The 17,454-nt window shown below is 35.8% G+C and overlaps 1 protein-coding gene across 5 annotated transcripts in view; it reads left to right on the top strand.

Annotated features, from left to right (window-relative positions):
• HNRNPR (heterogeneous nuclear ribonucleoprotein R) overlaps window positions 1-15,430 on the top strand; it is a 28,139-nt gene extending 12,709 nt beyond the window's left edge. For all 5 annotated transcript variants that reach the window (XM_062594019.1, XM_062594017.1, XM_062594016.1 and 2 more), the window contains 6 exons: window positions 4,562-4,738; window positions 7,298-7,433; window positions 8,524-8,729; window positions 9,375-9,524; window positions 11,621-11,742; window positions 11,917-15,430. In XM_062594019.1, coding sequence (XP_062450003.1) covers window positions 4,562-4,738; window positions 7,298-7,433; window positions 8,524-8,729; window positions 9,375-9,524; window positions 11,621-11,742; window positions 11,917-12,529 — 1,404 coding nt within the window. In that variant the 3' untranslated portion in view covers window positions 12,530-15,430. The remainder of the gene's footprint in view (window positions 1-4,561; window positions 4,739-7,297; window positions 7,434-8,523; window positions 8,730-9,374; window positions 9,525-11,620; window positions 11,743-11,916) is intronic.
• Window positions 15,431-17,454: the final 2,024 nt, after the last annotated feature.

Genomic DNA, 17,454 nt, shown 5'->3' with positions numbered 1-17,454 from the left:
TGGAGTACAGGTTTGGAAAGGGTTTCCACTTCTAATTGATATGCCATGATTTTGAAGCTAGTAGATGGAAGAAGTAAATTGCACTGCCAGTTGGAGATGAACAAATCAGAGTATGATGCAGCTTTTCTACAATTCCAAGGACAAACCTATTGGGCCTTGAGTCTCTAGCATCAAAGTGCATTTTATAACATGGCAACTCTACTTCTGAATCTCCTTCAAGATCTGCTTCAATATTCTGTGTAGGAAAATTAACCTTCATGGGATGTTCAGCATGTCAAATATTCACATTTAAAAAGTGTCATACTGAATGTTTTGATGAAAGGATTATGTGGGAGAAGCTGTCTAATGTATATATGCAAGTGGGTGGGCTTTAATAGCAGCTGGATCTTTTGGGAATGTGGTTCTTTTAAGTTAAAAGGGCAAAGTAGTTACAGCTGTGTGGAAGTTTGGAGGCAAACATAATTGAAACAGGATTTAGTGTGAACTTAAAGACTTGTAGCTACAAGGTAAAGCGTTTTGATTATAGTGAGGTCATAAGAAGTTGGTACTTTGATGTTCATGAAAGTGTCCATTAGATGAGAATGGAAACAGTTATGTGGTCTTTTTTTTTTCTCCCTAGTCTCTCCTTACACTTGCTTTCTCATTTGCATCTGAAAATGCTGCTAATTGCTTATTCTCAAGGGGCTTGTACAGTGCTGCTTTCTTTAGATCCTGAAGTTTTCAGAGACTTCTAATTCAGTGTATTTCAATGATGTGAAATGAAAACTTGAAATTACTTCCCAATAGATGATTATTTGCTTGATGCATGCTAAGTTAATCACATACAAGGTTGTATATTTATGAAACAGTTTAGGCTGTATAAAATTGAGGCCATATGTCTTTTTCAGAGCTGAAACTTATTAGATAAATCTATGATGACCATGAACTTTGAATGTCTTTGGCAAAAATGCAGAATTACTTTTAGCTCTATGAGTGGTAAAATGGTATTGCATCTGACCCTATATGGATGCATGGTCAGAATTTGTGAAAAGTCAGAGAATGGTTGTGAGGTTAACTTGTCAGATGGAAAATGTTATCTTATATGCTGTGGATGTTGCAGTAAGTAAAATTCGTTTGTCTATAGTAAATTGAATGGGAAAACTCAGATGATATAATTCTCTAACTTAAGAAGCATGGTGTAATAAACTCAGCAGGAGTTGAACTAGGGAGAGATTTTGCTGGGTTTAATGCACAGAGAATATAACTTTTGTACTGGAAGAATGTGGAGGTTTAGCTTGAAACTCTTGTCCTTTAGATGCCTCTCTTCCACTGGAAGGTTATTGTACTGTAAGTACCAGAATTTCTGTTAATTTCCTTATTTTCATGAAGGCTGTATATTTGGATGAATTGAAGCAGTCAAGTGGCCTACGCTAATTTGACATTTAAATCTGTCATTTAAAAAAGATTGGCTGAACATGAAGCACTATTACAAGGAGACGAAGTTTTGAAGAAGCTCTTACAACAAAACAATTTTTATTAGTTTAGGATGTTAACAAAAAAAGCTCAGCAGTTAAAATAATTGAAAGATGTGTCATCTAGAGTGCTGAGGTGGTTTGCATCCCTGAATAATGCCCTGGAAAGTCTGTTGTTCATGAAACAAATTGAAATTCTTCCTAGTTGAAAGAATTTTCTTACTCAATTTAAAACAGTAATAAGAAAAAAATAAAATGGGAGACTTTGATTTGCAGCTCCTTTAGGTAGCAAAATGGGAAAAAGCAAGTCTAATAGTGATCTCTGCAAAGGCACAGAGGTGAGGCAGTTGATCCTACTTAAACCAGATCTGCGTTGCATCACTGTGATGATCAGACCTGTGTTGTGTCACTGGTAATGCCCATTTTCAAATTGTTTTTTCACCGTACTTTTGTGATGGAATTGCAGTATGAAATAAGACATCTGATATTTACATTTTTTGGTATTTTAGAAACTCTGCAAACTTACCAGTGTACCTAAGGAAGTTTATTGCGGATGTTTCTTCAGACTCTTCCAAGATACCTACACGGCATTTGTCATGTCTAGTATTGATCATATAGTTAGTATATAAAGCTTGCAGGTTCAGAGTGAATTCACTTCAGAATTATCATTTATCCCATAGAAACATTTAGTCCTCCCAGTACAGATGTGAAATTACTCTAGAACATAGGTCAGATACCAGTCTATTCAAATGAAATCTTTAATTCTGTTGTTCATCCCAGTTCCTGGAGTGTATTACCAGAATTGAAATTTATTAGCAATTGAACTGAATTGTAATAGCAATTTTACAGCTTTGATTGTGGTCTTAAATTTGTAGAGAGAATAATACTCAGTTTAGAGAATGAACCAAAGAGACAAGAAGGAAACAAGGAAATGGAGAAACTTTAAGGAAGGTAAATAGCTGGAAAAGTAGTGGGTTTTTGTTTGTTTGTTTTTTTTTTTGTTTTGTTTTGGTTTTTTTTTTGGTTTTTTTTGAGTAGGGTTATTTCTTTCTAATGCAGAGTATTTGGCCCATCAGCTTCGGTTTCTGTTGAGTGACTGTGAAGTCTGAAGCAAAGAATTTAGTGTGGACTTTTTATGTCTGACTAACTTAAACACTTTCAGTTTGACTGTTCTGTTGACATCTCACTGCCTTAGTAGCCAGTTGCAGTTCCTGTTTTGTGCACTTCCGTGAAGGTAACATTTTTTGTCTTTCAACTTTGCATATGGGATTTGGAATGAATTGCTCCTGACAGTAATGTAATGACAATAGAAACATTTCTTGAAACGATTTTAGCCTTTCTTCAGAAAGGCTTCCTGGCTCTAGCATTAAATTTTTGTTCAGTGTGAGAGATCCATTCCTTTTTCCCCTATAGCAAATAATGCTTGGCCAGTTGGCGTTCAGTGAACTGAGAGCCTAAGTTATGTGAAAAAAATGTTTTAGAAACCGAATCTCTGAAAAATCGGGAAGATGTAATGTAAACATCTAAAGGCTCTAGCTTTCCTGTGAGGAAAATAACTTGTATTCTGCTTTTTCTTTTATTGGAATCATGATATTCTCCTCATAAGCATCAATATGAACAAACCTATGAGGGTATTTTGAGAACTTTCAGTTTTGGTGTTGTCTGCCAAGTCTTCAGTACAGGATGTGATTATTGGCAAGGCTTTGCCTAGATGAGAAAGGTTGGCTTCTACTAAGTTGTTTCAGTATGACTAATGTTTGAAGTTAAGAAGCCTAGCTCATGTTTAGATGATACAGCTAAAACTAAAATTTGCAAAAATAAGAATAAACTCTACTTTGCCTTGGTAAACTGCATTGTCCAAACTAATCTTTAAAAACATACAGTGAGAAGCTCTATCTAGACTACATTTTAGAAGAAAAAAGTTAGGTGCGTCTTCAGTCAGCTTGGAGAGAAGCTTGGGTAAAATTGGTAGTACTACAATTGAGTAAAAACCTATGTGATATAGTAGTATTTAAAGTAGTTAAAACAGTCAATTTGGCAAGTGTCCGTAAATAGTGGGGAAATTATTAATAGTTTATCTCTAACTTAGGTAGATAAAAGTGTATTTTGCAAGTTTTGATTAAAATGTTTTAGAAAACTGAATTATCTAAAACAATCTGTAAAGTCCTTCCTACTCTTGAGCTAAAGAGAACTTCCATATTTTCAGTGCTACCAACTCTTAAAATGATCCATCTTTGGCAGACATGGTAACAAGATTCCTGCTGTAGGAAAGAGTCATTTGAAGAGCCTATGATTTAAAATGAGTAGAATTTGATCTAACTAGGATTTTTGCAAAATTTATTTGTATCAGCAGTTCAAAGATATTGAGAATTCAGAGAAGAGCTACAGTGTTTAAACAATTGAAAAAATCTTTTCTAGTGAGACCTCAGCTGAACCGATTAAACTCCTTAACAAACACTTGAACGAACGTGAATAGTCATCGCTCTACATAAGGAACAAAAATATGAGGACTCCAGATTTTCTCAGACAAATATGATAAGATTCAGTTGGTGTAAGTTGAAATAGAAATCCAGACTAGAAATAATATTACAGTGTATATTAAAAGTGAAAATGACCATTGGGGCAACTTTTAGTAAGGATGTTTGTAGACTTCTCCATGTCTGTAATTTTCTAATCAAGACTGGACTAGAAAGCGATTTGGGAAAACTGCAAGAACGAGGAAGTGCTTTGGCCTGGGGTAATATAGGATACCTTAGATAATCTGTAAGATTTTTGTTCTTAATTGCCAAAATTATAACCAGGTAAGGCCCATTTGCCTTTTCAGTTGTAGAAATTTGACCTTCTAATTGAAAATAACAAAACCACATTTTTCATATGCAGAACCTAGCACTTAATGTAAGTGGGAAGTTTAGAAGACTTGGTAGGAGATACAATAATACTGTCCACAGTTAATTCTACGGTGTTTCTGCTGTGCTGGTTTATGCAGCAGTGTACTTACTTACTTTCCAAGGAACTTTCAAACATTAAAAGCAAGTTTGTATTTTTGCAAAATCTTTAGTTAAGTGTCCTCCTCCTCTTCTTCTTCTTTTTTTTTTTTTTTTTTTGTTTAGGTTTTTGTTGGCAAGATCCCCCGAGACTTGTATGAAGATGAGTTGGTACCGCTCTTTGAGAAGGCTGGTCCCATTTGGGATCTGCGCCTTATGATGGATCCTCTTTCTGGTCAAAACAGAGGTTATGCTTTCATTACCTTTTGTAGTAAAGATGCAGCACAGGAAGCAGTCAAGCTGGTGAGTAACTCATTTTCAGATAGCACAAGATGAAAACAGTAAGCATATTAAAAGCATTCATTGACAGACTCGAATTTGACTTCCTTAAAAAGTTATTTCCTAATTTGCTTTAGTGTGTACCATAAATACAAATAAAGCTTTACTTCTAGAGCTGTAGCCCTCCATCTGTTAGAGTCCTTGGGTAATTAGGATAAGAGTTTACTTGATTAGAATTTGAAAATATATTCTTTAAGTTTCACTGTGTTTAAGTTCTGTTACCTTCTTACTATAAAGAGCCAGTTGGAGATGCTGCGTCTTCCTTCTGTTCCAGTGAAGGGGTGTCTGACTAGATGTCTTCCATCTTTATGGTTCACAGGTTATGCAGTTAGCTCAAATGCAAACCTGACTAGAGGGTTTGACAAGCACATTGCCACCTCTTGTTTTTCTTTTCTAGGGATTGCTATCAGATTGGTTGACTTGCTTAACCTGGCCTCTGAAAGTAGTCTCTAAGAGATGTCAGCCATGGATGAGTTTTGTACTTGTTGTTGACATGCTAGCATGCTTTCTGCCAGAAATTTTAAAATGAATGCACTAAAGAGTGAATATTTAAGGCCTGACTTTACAAAGTTACTTACCAGCATAGCAGTGTAACGTGGCCTTTATATGCCCAAGAGTAGCAAATGGAATTAGGTGGATCAATTTGTGGATCCCGAAGTATTGAATATGGCTATGAAATAATGCTTATACTTGGAACCAGAATAATTGAAATGCTGGAACCCAGTTACTTCAACAGAATTCAGTTGATCTCAGATAAATCAAGGAGATGTGGAGAACCCCAAACAACTATTCAAGCTGAAAAAAAAAGAAGATAAAGAAATTCAGGCTGTGGTACTAGTCCAGTGGAATGATTTCAGAAGGAGTCACTGCGTCTTAATGTTCCAGTGTTAGTTTCTCGCAGATATCTGATGTACATAGATACAATTGCATTTGTTGTACTGAGCTCTAAGATTAGGATTTGTATATTCCCCACTTAGGGTGCTGGGTTTTTTTTTATTATTATTACTTTTTTTTCTTTGCTTCATAATACCTGCTTGAATGTCATGCTCTAATGAAGTGTGCTTTTGAAACTGATTGCTTTTGGGTTTCAGCATCTGAAGAGGAACGATGGATACTGAGTTACTTCCACTTTTGAAGGAGAAAAGCTTCTTCTCTACCCCTTCTTCTCCCCAGCCTTACTAATGTTCATTATCTTGGACACGCTTGTTTTTTACAGACTGGCAGAGGAAAAATAATGGGGCCCAGCACATTTACAATTTTTGGTGCTAATTCAACCTTAATAGAAAAACGAGTTTTTTTTTTTTTTTTTACAACACTGAAAATAAGTTGAAACTTCAAGGTTTTTTTGCTTCTTTACACCATGTGAATGCTGCACTTCAGATGTGCGTGTAGTAATGGAAATAGGATTGATTTGGTGTAAAATGGCATATGAACTATACTTTGAAAGGCAGATTCAGATCAACTTCATGACACTAAAGCGCAAAATTTTACTGTGTTATGAACCACTGTGTTGTGTGAAGTAAAATTCTGAAACATTTCGTCTTCCCTAACGTGATCTTATCTGATAGCTTGTGGTACTTTGCTTTAACTTTGCTTTAACCTCCATATTCACGAAGAATTATTGAAGATATTGCTTTTTTGTGTGTGACTGTCTCAGCTGAGATAAAAATGACTGAAAATTTACTCTTTAAAAGTTGGGTTTTTCAGAAGCTGGCTGGTGATTGGACTTATGCCCATTTGAAAATCCAACCTAAGCCAAAGATGATGTCCGTCTTGAATTCTAGTAGACTTTTTTAAAGGCTGAATTCTCTGGTCTTTAAATATCTATCAAAGAATGTTGTCCACAGAGCAGTCTTATTGTGACTAGAAGTGTGATATGAAGGAATAGGCTAAATGACAGTATTTTAATTTTTTTATGGAAAGTTTAAACAGTAGAGGTGTACTATTTACAGGATCCAAAAAACCTCTGGCATAAGAGTGGGAGGGGAAGAAACAAGGAAGCGCACTGTAATTTAGGCTTGTGACTGTTGCAGAGCAAATGTGCTTTGTGTTAAGAACCTATCAAATTAAAAGAAACTGGAAAAGTGGAAGTACTCACAATATCTGTAATGCTATGCATTTGTGCTTTAATAATAGCAGCAGTGATCAGTATTAAGCCCAAATACAGGAGGAAGCCACCTTTTTGTCTAGAAGTAGCTTTCAAGTATGAGATGAACAGTATGTGAATATGTCTACCCCTTAGAGTTTTTATCTAGGTCCTGTTCCTTGTACATTGGTTTATTTCTGTAGCTTCCAATTCAACAGAATATTCAAAATTTTCAGTGGAAAATGTAAACTTGCCAATATTCTTCTAATTCAGTGCTGACCAAGTTGCAGTTGTAGTAGTTGTTTCGTCATGTGAATTCAATGTTCATGTATAAAGATTAGAGAGTCGGAAGAGAATAGCTGACTGATTTTTTTGGGGGGTTCTTTTCACCCATATTGTAATGGGTAATGCAAATGAATGGCACCTTATTTTTGCAGTGTGACAACTATGAAATTCGTCCGGGGAAGCACCTTGGAGTATGCATCTCTGTGGCAAACAACAGGTTATTTGTTGGGTCAATTCCAAAGAACAAGACCAAGGAAAACATATTGGAAGAGTTCAGTAAAGTCACAGGTAAAGAGCATCTTAACAAGTTTGTTGCACTGATTCCAAACTACTGTTTTGGTCACTCTTCTGTAGTTCCAGCTATGTGACAAATGCTTTCAGATATCATTTAAAACTATTTCATTTTTTATTTGTGGTAGAGATTTTATATATCGAATGTACTATGTGATGGAGTGTAAAGGGACTAGTGTATGTTTTGAGTTTGCTTTGTCTTGCTGTTTGTGAAATTACTGATACTGTAGGATTATAATTTGAGATGGACATTAATTTGGAAAAGATGTGGAAATCTGAGTTATCTGTTCTAGTTTAGTGTTCAGATCTACAGTATTCTTGTCTGAGAGGCTTTTGAGGAGCCTCAAAAAAAAGTGTGCTGAAGAATGACAGGGAAGCAGCACACAGAAATCAGCTGAGAGGCAATATTGAATCAGGGTAGAAGGAATCTTACTGTTCCCCAGGATATGCAACAGGTAGGAAGAAACCAATCAGCTTGTTACTGGAAGGATGCTTCTGCTTTATACAAGAGGTTGAAATCTTGGTTACCTGTTCTTCTTCCCATAGGAAAATTTTAATGTATTGCTTCTTTTTTAGGATTGCTATTTATAAGTACTGCAGGGAAGTGGTGAAAACAAAGTGAATGTTCATTTCCTTGTCTCTCCCCTTGTTGGAGAGAGAGAGAGAGAGAGAGAGAGATGTGGAAGAAACACTCTCCAGCTTCCTCTGGAGGCAGGGGAGATACCATGTAGTAGTGCTGGCTTCTTTTCACAAAAGTAAAGATAATAAAAGAATTTGTAGCAAATTGTCACTGTGTGAACTGTTTGTGTTGATGTCTTGGAGGCCCTAGTTTTGAGGTAAGTCTGTTTTGGAGATTTTCACCTTCTAGGTAACCTGTTTGTAGGTGAATTGAATGTGTTGTATGTGGATATCCAATTTTGGTTTGTTTACATCATTTTCTCATACTATCTCTTTTTCTTCTTTCACTTTAGATGTTAAGTTCAGAGGCTGTGTATTAAAATAATCTAATATGTATTTTGTAGAGTAGAATCTAGTGGGAGGTAAGCTTTTTTTTTTTTAAACCCAATACTAAAGACATATTTTTCAGAGGGTTTGGTGGATGTAATCCTCTATCACCAACCTGATGATAAAAAGAAGAATCGAGGATTCTGCTTCTTGGAATATGAAGATCACAAGTCAGCAGCACAAGCTCGACGACGCCTGATGAGTGGAAAAGTAAAAGTCTGGGGAAATGTTGTGACAGTGGAGTGGGCTGACCCAGTAGAGGAACCTGATCCAGAAGTCATGGCAAAGGTAATTAGAAACTTCATTAGATGCTGTTGTGTTTTGGAAGCAATACTAGTTTTGAGGGAGCTGAAGGCAATTTGAGGGCTTTTTTGTAGTCAGCAGTCTAGGCTCTGGCATGGTCTGAGTACTGCAAATCAGTTGACTGTGTAACACATCAACTGTGTTACAGTTCTAACTGGCTATTCACATTTAAATCAATAGTATACAGAATTATTCTGCCAGATTGGCACACAAGTCTGTTTATCTTAGCATTCTGCTTCTACTGTTAATGAGTAGTAGGTGGATGTTTTGAAAGAGCACTTCGTAGGGTGAGATGACTTGAAGAGCAGCACAGAGAATGACATGCTCTTTCTCCATGTGTTTTGGGATAACTCTTTGCTCTTGAAGTTCATTACTAAAATTTTCCTGGGACTTGTGGCATCACAGAACCAGATCAGTGTTGGATATGCTGCTGATCATGGAGGGGAAGTGTAGAAGGACAAAATGTAGAAATTTCTTGCAGGTGTAATTTCTGGATGCAGGCACAGAATTTACAGGATTAATCAAAAATTAGTAATGCACAGAAGAGTAATAACATCTCTTTAGTTAATGTTTGTTTCTTTTGATGCATAATTTTTAAAGTTTGCAACTTTTTTACTCATCTTTTACTAGGTGAAAGTTTTATTTGTAAGAAACTTGGCCACTACTGTGACAGAAGAAATTCTTGAGAAATCCTTTTCTGAATTTGGAAAGCTGGAAAGAGTAAAAAAGTTGAAGGATTATGCTTTTGTTCATTTTGAGGACAGAGGTGCAGCAGTGAAGGTAGGTTGATTATTCTTTTTTCTCCTAGCTGAATTAGATGTGAGGAGTTTATCTTCTATAAATGTTTTTAAGAATTTCTTTGCAACATTTAACTTGGTGAGATAATCTGTAGAGCACATTAAATAAGGTTCCCATTGGAAGAATTTTAATTGTAAGGATTTTGTTCCTGTGATTTCAGTAGCTATGAGGGTTTGAAACTTTCAAAGGACAAAACTGTAGCAAACAAGTAGACTGGAAAAGAGATCTAGACAAATGCAGGAGAGTCTAGAGAAGAAAGGGGGGGGGGGGAAATCAACCTAGACAGTTTTTCTGAGGAAACACTGACAGAAGGTATCAGTTGTCTCTCAAAGACCCTATTTAAAATCTTTGTGTAGTTTTCAGGATGACAAAATAGTGAATAGAAATTGCAAGGTAGTTCAAGCAGTAATTTGTGAAAGAGAGGAATGACACTAGCAAGTCCTTCAACACATATATCTTTTCTCTAACCATACATGCTCCCTAGAGCATTTCATTTAAGCACATTCTTAAACATTAAAGATTATTTTGAGCTTCAAAGGAGTTCTAAATCATCCTTTTCTGTAGTCTCTACTGCTTGTATTTCAGGGACTTGAATTTTATAGAAATCGCTGCCTGCCTCTCTCTCTCTCTCTCTCTTTTTTTTTTTTAATACCTACTTAGATTTTTATGGGGGTGGGAGGGAGGGGTTATGTACCTTGAAGTCTTTTCAGAATGCTTTATGAATATGGCTTTAGAATGAATGTCACTCATATTTAATGAAGTTGAGAAGCCAGTTTGGATAGTCTTGGACCCTGTCCAAGAGAGGGTAAGGAAGCCTGAATGTTCCCTGAAAGGGTAAGTCAGTGATATTTATTTCCTGACATGTTTTAATGCATTACATCTTAAAAACACATTAGCCCCTGTCCGTCAAACTTCCCAGTAGATCTTTATTCTAAATTTTCTGTTGCATTTGGGCAACTGAATACTGCTATTGGCTAGCATCTTTCTATGAAGAGTTAAACCTAAATCAGTACTAGAGCATCTTTAATAATAATCTTCTTCTCTGGAACAAGCTGGAGTATTACCACATCTCCCCTTCTGATTTCTGGCCACTAAATTAGTTTGTATTTTTTTTTTTTTTTTAATTACAAATTCTTGTGAACAGGTGTTTGGCTTATTAATTTAAAGCATTATTAAGATACTAAACATGGAAAACCAGAATTGGCTCATTGATTCCAGGGTCTGCTTATTTTCATACCTCCTTTGGAATAAGTTAGCCTTGATCTTTAATATTTTGGGGAGGCATGTAGCTGTACAGACCTGTAAAGTCTTTGTTAATGCATATATATTGGTACCCAGAAATACTAAATACAAAGTAGATAATCCAAGATCAGAATTGGAGGTAGAGTCCTGATTGTACTTTTGTGTGTGTGCCACCTTTAAGTATCTATTTGTGTATGCATTTGATAGCTATGAACTTCATGTATACATTACTTTTCTGGAAGATTTTTGCCTCACTTGATAAGATCACCAAGTTTCAGTAGTCTTTTCCTCAACATGTGACTTCAAATCCCCTTTGATTTCCCTTCTCCCCCCCCCCCCCCAAAAATCATCAGAGTCAGCTGAGTGTAAAATACTTGACGTCCTTCAAGACTTTCACATAGCACATTTGACTAGTTAGGAAGTCCAAATGTATAAATGTTCCTTTTTCTTGTGTGTGTTTTCTGCCTGGCTTACAAGCAAGCTGATTTTTTTTTTGTCAGTAAGTAGTGAGAACTTCTGCTGATGTTTTCTTTGAAATGACTTTTCTAAAAGTGTCTTAATCCAATTATTTCACCTGATGATACAAAGAAAAGGTATATATAATATAAAATTATAGATATGAAATGTAGTAATATGAAAAAGTCCTGCTTCAGTGTAACTAATGGATAAAGCAGGACTTGAAAGAACAATACGTCAAATTCTATTCAAGTAGCACAGAAGTAAAACATAGAAAGCAGTTTAATCTGCAGCAGCCCAACTGCTTTTTTCCAGGAACTCTTATTTTTCTGTTGAATGGAAGTGAAGTTTTAGATGTTTCTCTTCTGATTTTTGTACAGGCTATGAATGAAATGAATGGAAAAGAGATAGAAGGGGAAGAAATTGAAATAGTGTTAGCAAAACCACCTGATAAGAAAAGGAAGGAACGTCAGGCTGCCAGACAAGCCTCCAGAAGCACTGCGTGAGTGTTCATTTTTTGCACTTCTTTAAAAATGAATTATACTGCTAAATATGAGCTCGCTTAGAAGAATGTGAATCACTTTATTCTGTGTGTTGTTAATTAACATGGGAAAAATGTGGTTTATTTTGGGAGACTTTTGAAGATAAATTAATGCACGTTTCTTTTTCTTAATAGGTATGAAGACTATTATTACTACCCTCCACCTCGTATGCCACCTCCTATTAGAGGCAGAGGCCGTGGAGGGAGAGGTGGATATGGCTATCCCCCAGATTACTATGGCTATGAAGATTATTATGATGATTATTATGGTTATGACTATCATGACTACCGTGGTGGCTATGAAGATCCCTATTACGGCTATGATGATGGCTATGCTATAAGAGGAAGAGGAGGAGGAGGAAGGGGTGGGAGAGGTGCTCCTCCTCCACCTAGGGGGCGGGGAGCACCACCACCAAGAGGTAGAGCTGGCTATTCACAGAGGGGGGCACCTATGGGACCACCAAGAGGAGCCAGGGGTGGGAGAGGGGGTCCTACGCAGCAACAGAGAGGACGCGGTGCTCGTGGAGCCAGGGGCAACCGTGGGGGCAACGTAGGAGGCAAGAGAAAGGCAGATGGGTACAACCAACCTGATTCCAAGCGCCGTCAGACCAACAACCAGCAGAACTGGGGCTCCCAACCCATCGCTCAACAGCCGCTCCAGCAAGGTGGTGACTATGCCGGTAACTATGGTTACAATAATGACAACCAGGAATTTTATCAGGATACTTATGGGCAACAGTGGAAGTAGACAAGTGAGGAGGGATTGAGAATATTGGCAACATAGAATTGGCTATAGCTCTACATCCTTCAAAACAAAATTGGCTTAATGTTTCATCCTTCAGTAGCGATTGGCTGCCATTTGTATTGGGCTGAAGAATCACTCTATTGTGTATATACTCGAGTCTCTTAGTTTTCTTTTTCATAACGCACTTGGACATTACTGGGCTTGCAGAATTCCTGAACTCCATATGGGGTTTCAATGCTTTTATCATTTTAGGCTTCATTTTAGCAGTTTAAAAGCAGGAATGGCACACTGTTCAATCATGATTTTGCAGAACCTCTGGTTTTGGACAGGTTTTTTGTTTTTTGTTTTTTTTTTTTTTTGGATTTGGGATAGACTACATAGGAGTATGCTGTACATAAAAGTAAAAGCTAGTGCTTTGTCTTAGTAGTTTTAAGAAATTAAAACAAATTAAGTTTTCTTGTATTGAAAATAACATGATTGTATGTTTTGCATTCCTAGAAGTAGGTTAACTGTGTTTTTAAATTGTTATAACTTCACACCTTTTTGAAAATCTGCCCTACAAAATTTGTTTGGCTTAAAACGTCAAAGCCGTGGCAATTTGTTCCTTGATGTGATTGTATTTCCAATTTCTTGTTCATGTAAGATTTCAATAAAACTCAAAAAACTATTCAAAACATTACCTATTTCAAATTCAATTGTGTCCTAAAACATTATTTCATTGGTAATTCTTGCGAAAAACATTGGTTTTCAAAATATAACTGCCTATGTGAGTGATCAAATTCATGCAAAATTTCTTGTGCTTTCCAACATGTAGCACTGTGGACATCAGACTGAAAAGTAGGAGAAATTGCAGATAGCCCAAAGGGCACTCCTTGTTTAATTGGTGTTCATTAATTTAACAGCATCTAATTTTGAAACTTTTTTTTTTGTTTTTAAAAAGTGTTGAAATGTACCCAAACGTTCATGGAGGTCTAGTTTAAATATAATCCTCTAATGTAATGTGAAGGAGGAAGCAGAGCCTACAATGGTGTTAATTTTATTCCTTTTTGTTATGAACTGTGGAGTCCCTCTAGAGGCCGTTCTGTTAGGATCCACCTCTATCATATTATTCAGTGTACAAACACATAGGGAAATGGTTTTAATCTTAAGCATCTTAGTCTAATTTGAACTAATTTTTGTCTAGGGATGAGAATTATAAATTAGGTGCTGTGGCACAGTAGACTAAGCTTTTGCTACAGATAACACAAACATTCTCTTCGTATTCTGCTCAATTCCGTCATTGACGTTTTGATGTTCTGCCATGATGAACAATTTGCCTTAGAATTCTCATGCCTTGTAATAAAGGCTTTTTTTTTTTTTTTTTTTTTAAAAAAAAAATCTTTTGGGGAAATTACTAGCTATGTTATTGGGGTATTATGTGTGCTTCTATTGACCTTTGTCTTGGACAATCTTAGATGTCAATTTTAACTGGCAAGTCTTGACAATACTCTTCTGTTGCATCTGAGCCATGCTGTACCCCAATGAAGAACATTTGCTTCTCAAGCAAGAGGAAAAACAAAAGGATTAAAACTTGCTCTAAAGAAAATTATTGCCGGACCTCTAAACATCCAAATTAACGTATCTCTCTCTCAAATACGTTGCTCGTACTTGAATACAACATTCTAAACACAGACTATTGGGGAAGTTAAACTTCAGTTGTCATACTCCTCCCTTTGTCTTCTATTCCTGTCTGGTGTCTTTCATAAAAATTGTATTTTATCAGAATGTTAACAGTTAGCCTTCCCACATTTTATTATTGTGGGTTTGGTATATAAATGCATGGTTTGAGTTTTGACCTGAACTGAAGTGAGGGTGTATATCTGGTTCTCAAAAATGGGTTTGCCCTTGTGTCAGGCTCTGTTCTTTTTAAATTAATGTAATTGGCCATAAAATAGCTTAGAATGCTTTTCAAAATTTTAGTGTTAAGCTTTTTTTCTTTTTTTCTTTTTTTCTTTTCCTTTTCTTTTCCTCTTCATAAAGTTAATGGGCCAAATCCTGTCATCTCTGCTCCTTACTTGAGCGGTGAAGTCAGAGGGTTGTTGCCTGGGTATATATTTCAGGCTTTTCCTTGTAGTAAGAATCTGGCTTGTAATTGTGTTTTAACGCAAGGGATTGCTGTTTATTGATATGACTTCATAGTATTTATGTCTTAATGCAAAATTACCATATATCTTGTGGCATTGAACAAAACCCTATAATCACAATAAGTATTTGCATTTCAGTAACCATTGTGAAGGGGATCTGGTACAGGGGAGGCTTAATTGGAATCAAATTTAAATTGGTGTGCACCCTGGAAGGAAGATAGCATTAATGTGTATTTCAGGTGTTAGCCCAGGAGAAATGAAATGCCAGTGCATGTTTATGGGGGAGGGGGAAAAAAAGCTAACACTTCAATGATAATGTTTACTAAGCAAATAAGGAACAAAAATGTTAAAACTGTCTTCCTCAAGAATTATAAAGCTGCATTTTGTATTTATTTCTGCCAAAATCTCCAGTTATCTTAGTATTTCCATTGAACATGAAAAGTGAACTATACTTTTCCACAATTGACAATGAAATTCAGTTAAAGTTTTGTTTACAAGCTATATCAAGTTCTTTGACTTATGTGATTTGTGGGTACTCAAATTCACCTTTAAATTTGCAAAAATGTTTTACTGAATTCTTAATGCGTACTACAACTTAGTTGAGTAGTGGTGTACACTGAACTTTGCCAAAATTATTAAAAGAAACTTCAACAAAGATACTGTAGCACAGTGGAAAAAAACTAGCATGCCTGATGAGATACTCAAGGAAAGAATATTACACTATATTCTCAGCACAATTTTGATATATAATCAAAGCATAAAATAAATCTAAACTTCACTCTTTGTGCATCTGTTTTGATCTTTTCTTCAGTATAACTTAGCAAAAATCCTTTCATAGAATAAAGCATACTGAAAATGGATTTCGACTTGCTAACCAATATTAAAAACATGAGTGTCCTGCTGGCGTTGGAGGAGGAGCCATGAAATGGGATTTTAATAATCATTTGATCACTCATTTATAGCAGTTGCTTAAATGTCTGTATTGATAAAATGTTTGACTAAAAATAAAAAAAATAGGTTGCCAGATTTCTAGCATTTCAAAAACTTCTGAACAAAATATTTTTAAAGCTGTTATGTTATACACTTGCTTTCACATTATTAACAATATCAATTTACAAAGCTCAGATAATAATTTTACTAATTCATTAAATGTAGTTTGCATTTTTTAAAGTACTAAAGGTTTAAATTTTTTTCTAGCAATTGTTTGTTTTCAGGACTCAACTTCTATAGTCTAATTAGTAGAAAGAATGACAACTGCATTGCTTAAGCATTTTCAGAATAAACTCTGAAGTTTAAGTAGAAGATCACCACATAATTTTGGTGGTGCTGTAAAAAGCTGACTGTTTTTATCCGCTCTATATTTGGACACAAAGCCCATTTCTGTATTTTGAACTTCAGAGAGGAGAGAAAACAAAACAAGAAAACCACTCTTACTATGAGGCTGGCAGTAAAATAAATGTGAAGTGTTGACCACAAAGTCTGAAATTTCTGAGTAAAGCATGTTTTTGGCATCCTGTCCTGTAGACCTAATGCAGATTAAAATTAATTAATTAACAAATTAATTTCAGTGAGACTTAATGGTCAGCCAAAAATAATGAGCTTGGCCCATATGTAGAACAATAAGGACCTAGTCCTACAAATTTTTGTTCACGCTTGATTTGAGTGGGTGTACTTGTGTGATTCAGGTTTACTTGGATAATGAAGGCTTGCCAGGTTGAGTTCTGTCATTTGTGTGAACTATTTGTAAGTGGCTTAGAGCCTTATAGAAAGAGTGTGCCAACGTATTTCCTGTTTTTTCCAGAAATTAGAGCTTCTGTTAACTTAGAATTTGAGTGAAGCTGCTTCAGATGTAATCTATTGGCTTGAAACATCTTTTGAAATGCAGAGTAATCAAGTTTAGCATATTTTTAGTTGATAAAAATCTGGAGTAAAAAAAATACAATTTAGGGGAATCTTAAGCGTTTGATGTCACTCAAATAAAATGGTCAAGGTGTATCTGCGGTATTTGGTTGTTGATCAGGAACTCCTAAAATTTTAGAACAGAAGAATCCCTCTGAAGAAATATATTAACAATTTGGAGGTTACCAGAAGCTCTGAAAGACAATTCAGAATATATTGCATCACATTTTCTGATGTTGTCCAGAAATCTGCAAGTGTCAATTTTGTATTTTAACTCCTTCCTTTTACCTGACTATCAGGGAAGCGTGGTTGAGGCTGACCTGACATGTCATGATGTCGACTTGCTAGGTGGGGTTCGCAAGGGACATTTACCTTGGAGTTATCGGTAAGAGAACTTTATTTCTATTTTTTCTTCAGTACGATCAAAGGGCTTTGGGTGGGGAGGAGGGAGGAGATAAACTCTGCGGACCTGATTGATCACTGGAATCTTGTTGAAAATCTACCATTACCATGGAGAGATTCCAAGAACTTAAGGTAACGATTGAATTTAAATCTGACAGGTCCATGTCCAAGAGGAGCATGACATAGGTTTTTACAGCTGAAATCAATCTGAAAATAAAGATGATTTGCTGATAACACAATATTTGTACTTCAAGAGAAAAATAGATGCTATTTTAGAGATACTGGAAGCATAAAAGGTTTTGAATGCTTAAATTTTTCCTCTGTAATGAGACCTGTTTTTAACACCATGAAAAAGCTAAAAATTCATAGCAGTTTTTCAAAGTGTAAGAATGCTGATAAGAAATGTGCCTGAGCACATCTCTCTCAAATAATAAAGTTTATATTAAGAATAACAAAAAAACAGCATGAAATGGATTTAGATCATTTAACTGTTGAACATGGTGA

The sequence above is a fragment of the Rhea pennata genome, chromosome 23 (genome assembly GCF_028389875.1).
Source record: "Rhea pennata isolate bPtePen1 chromosome 23, bPtePen1.pri, whole genome shotgun sequence".
Classification (NCBI taxonomy): Eukaryota; Metazoa; Chordata; class Aves; order Rheiformes; family Rheidae; genus Rhea; species Rhea pennata.
Note: the sequence above shows the minus strand (reverse complement) of the source record. Positions and strands in the feature narration are given on the sequence as shown.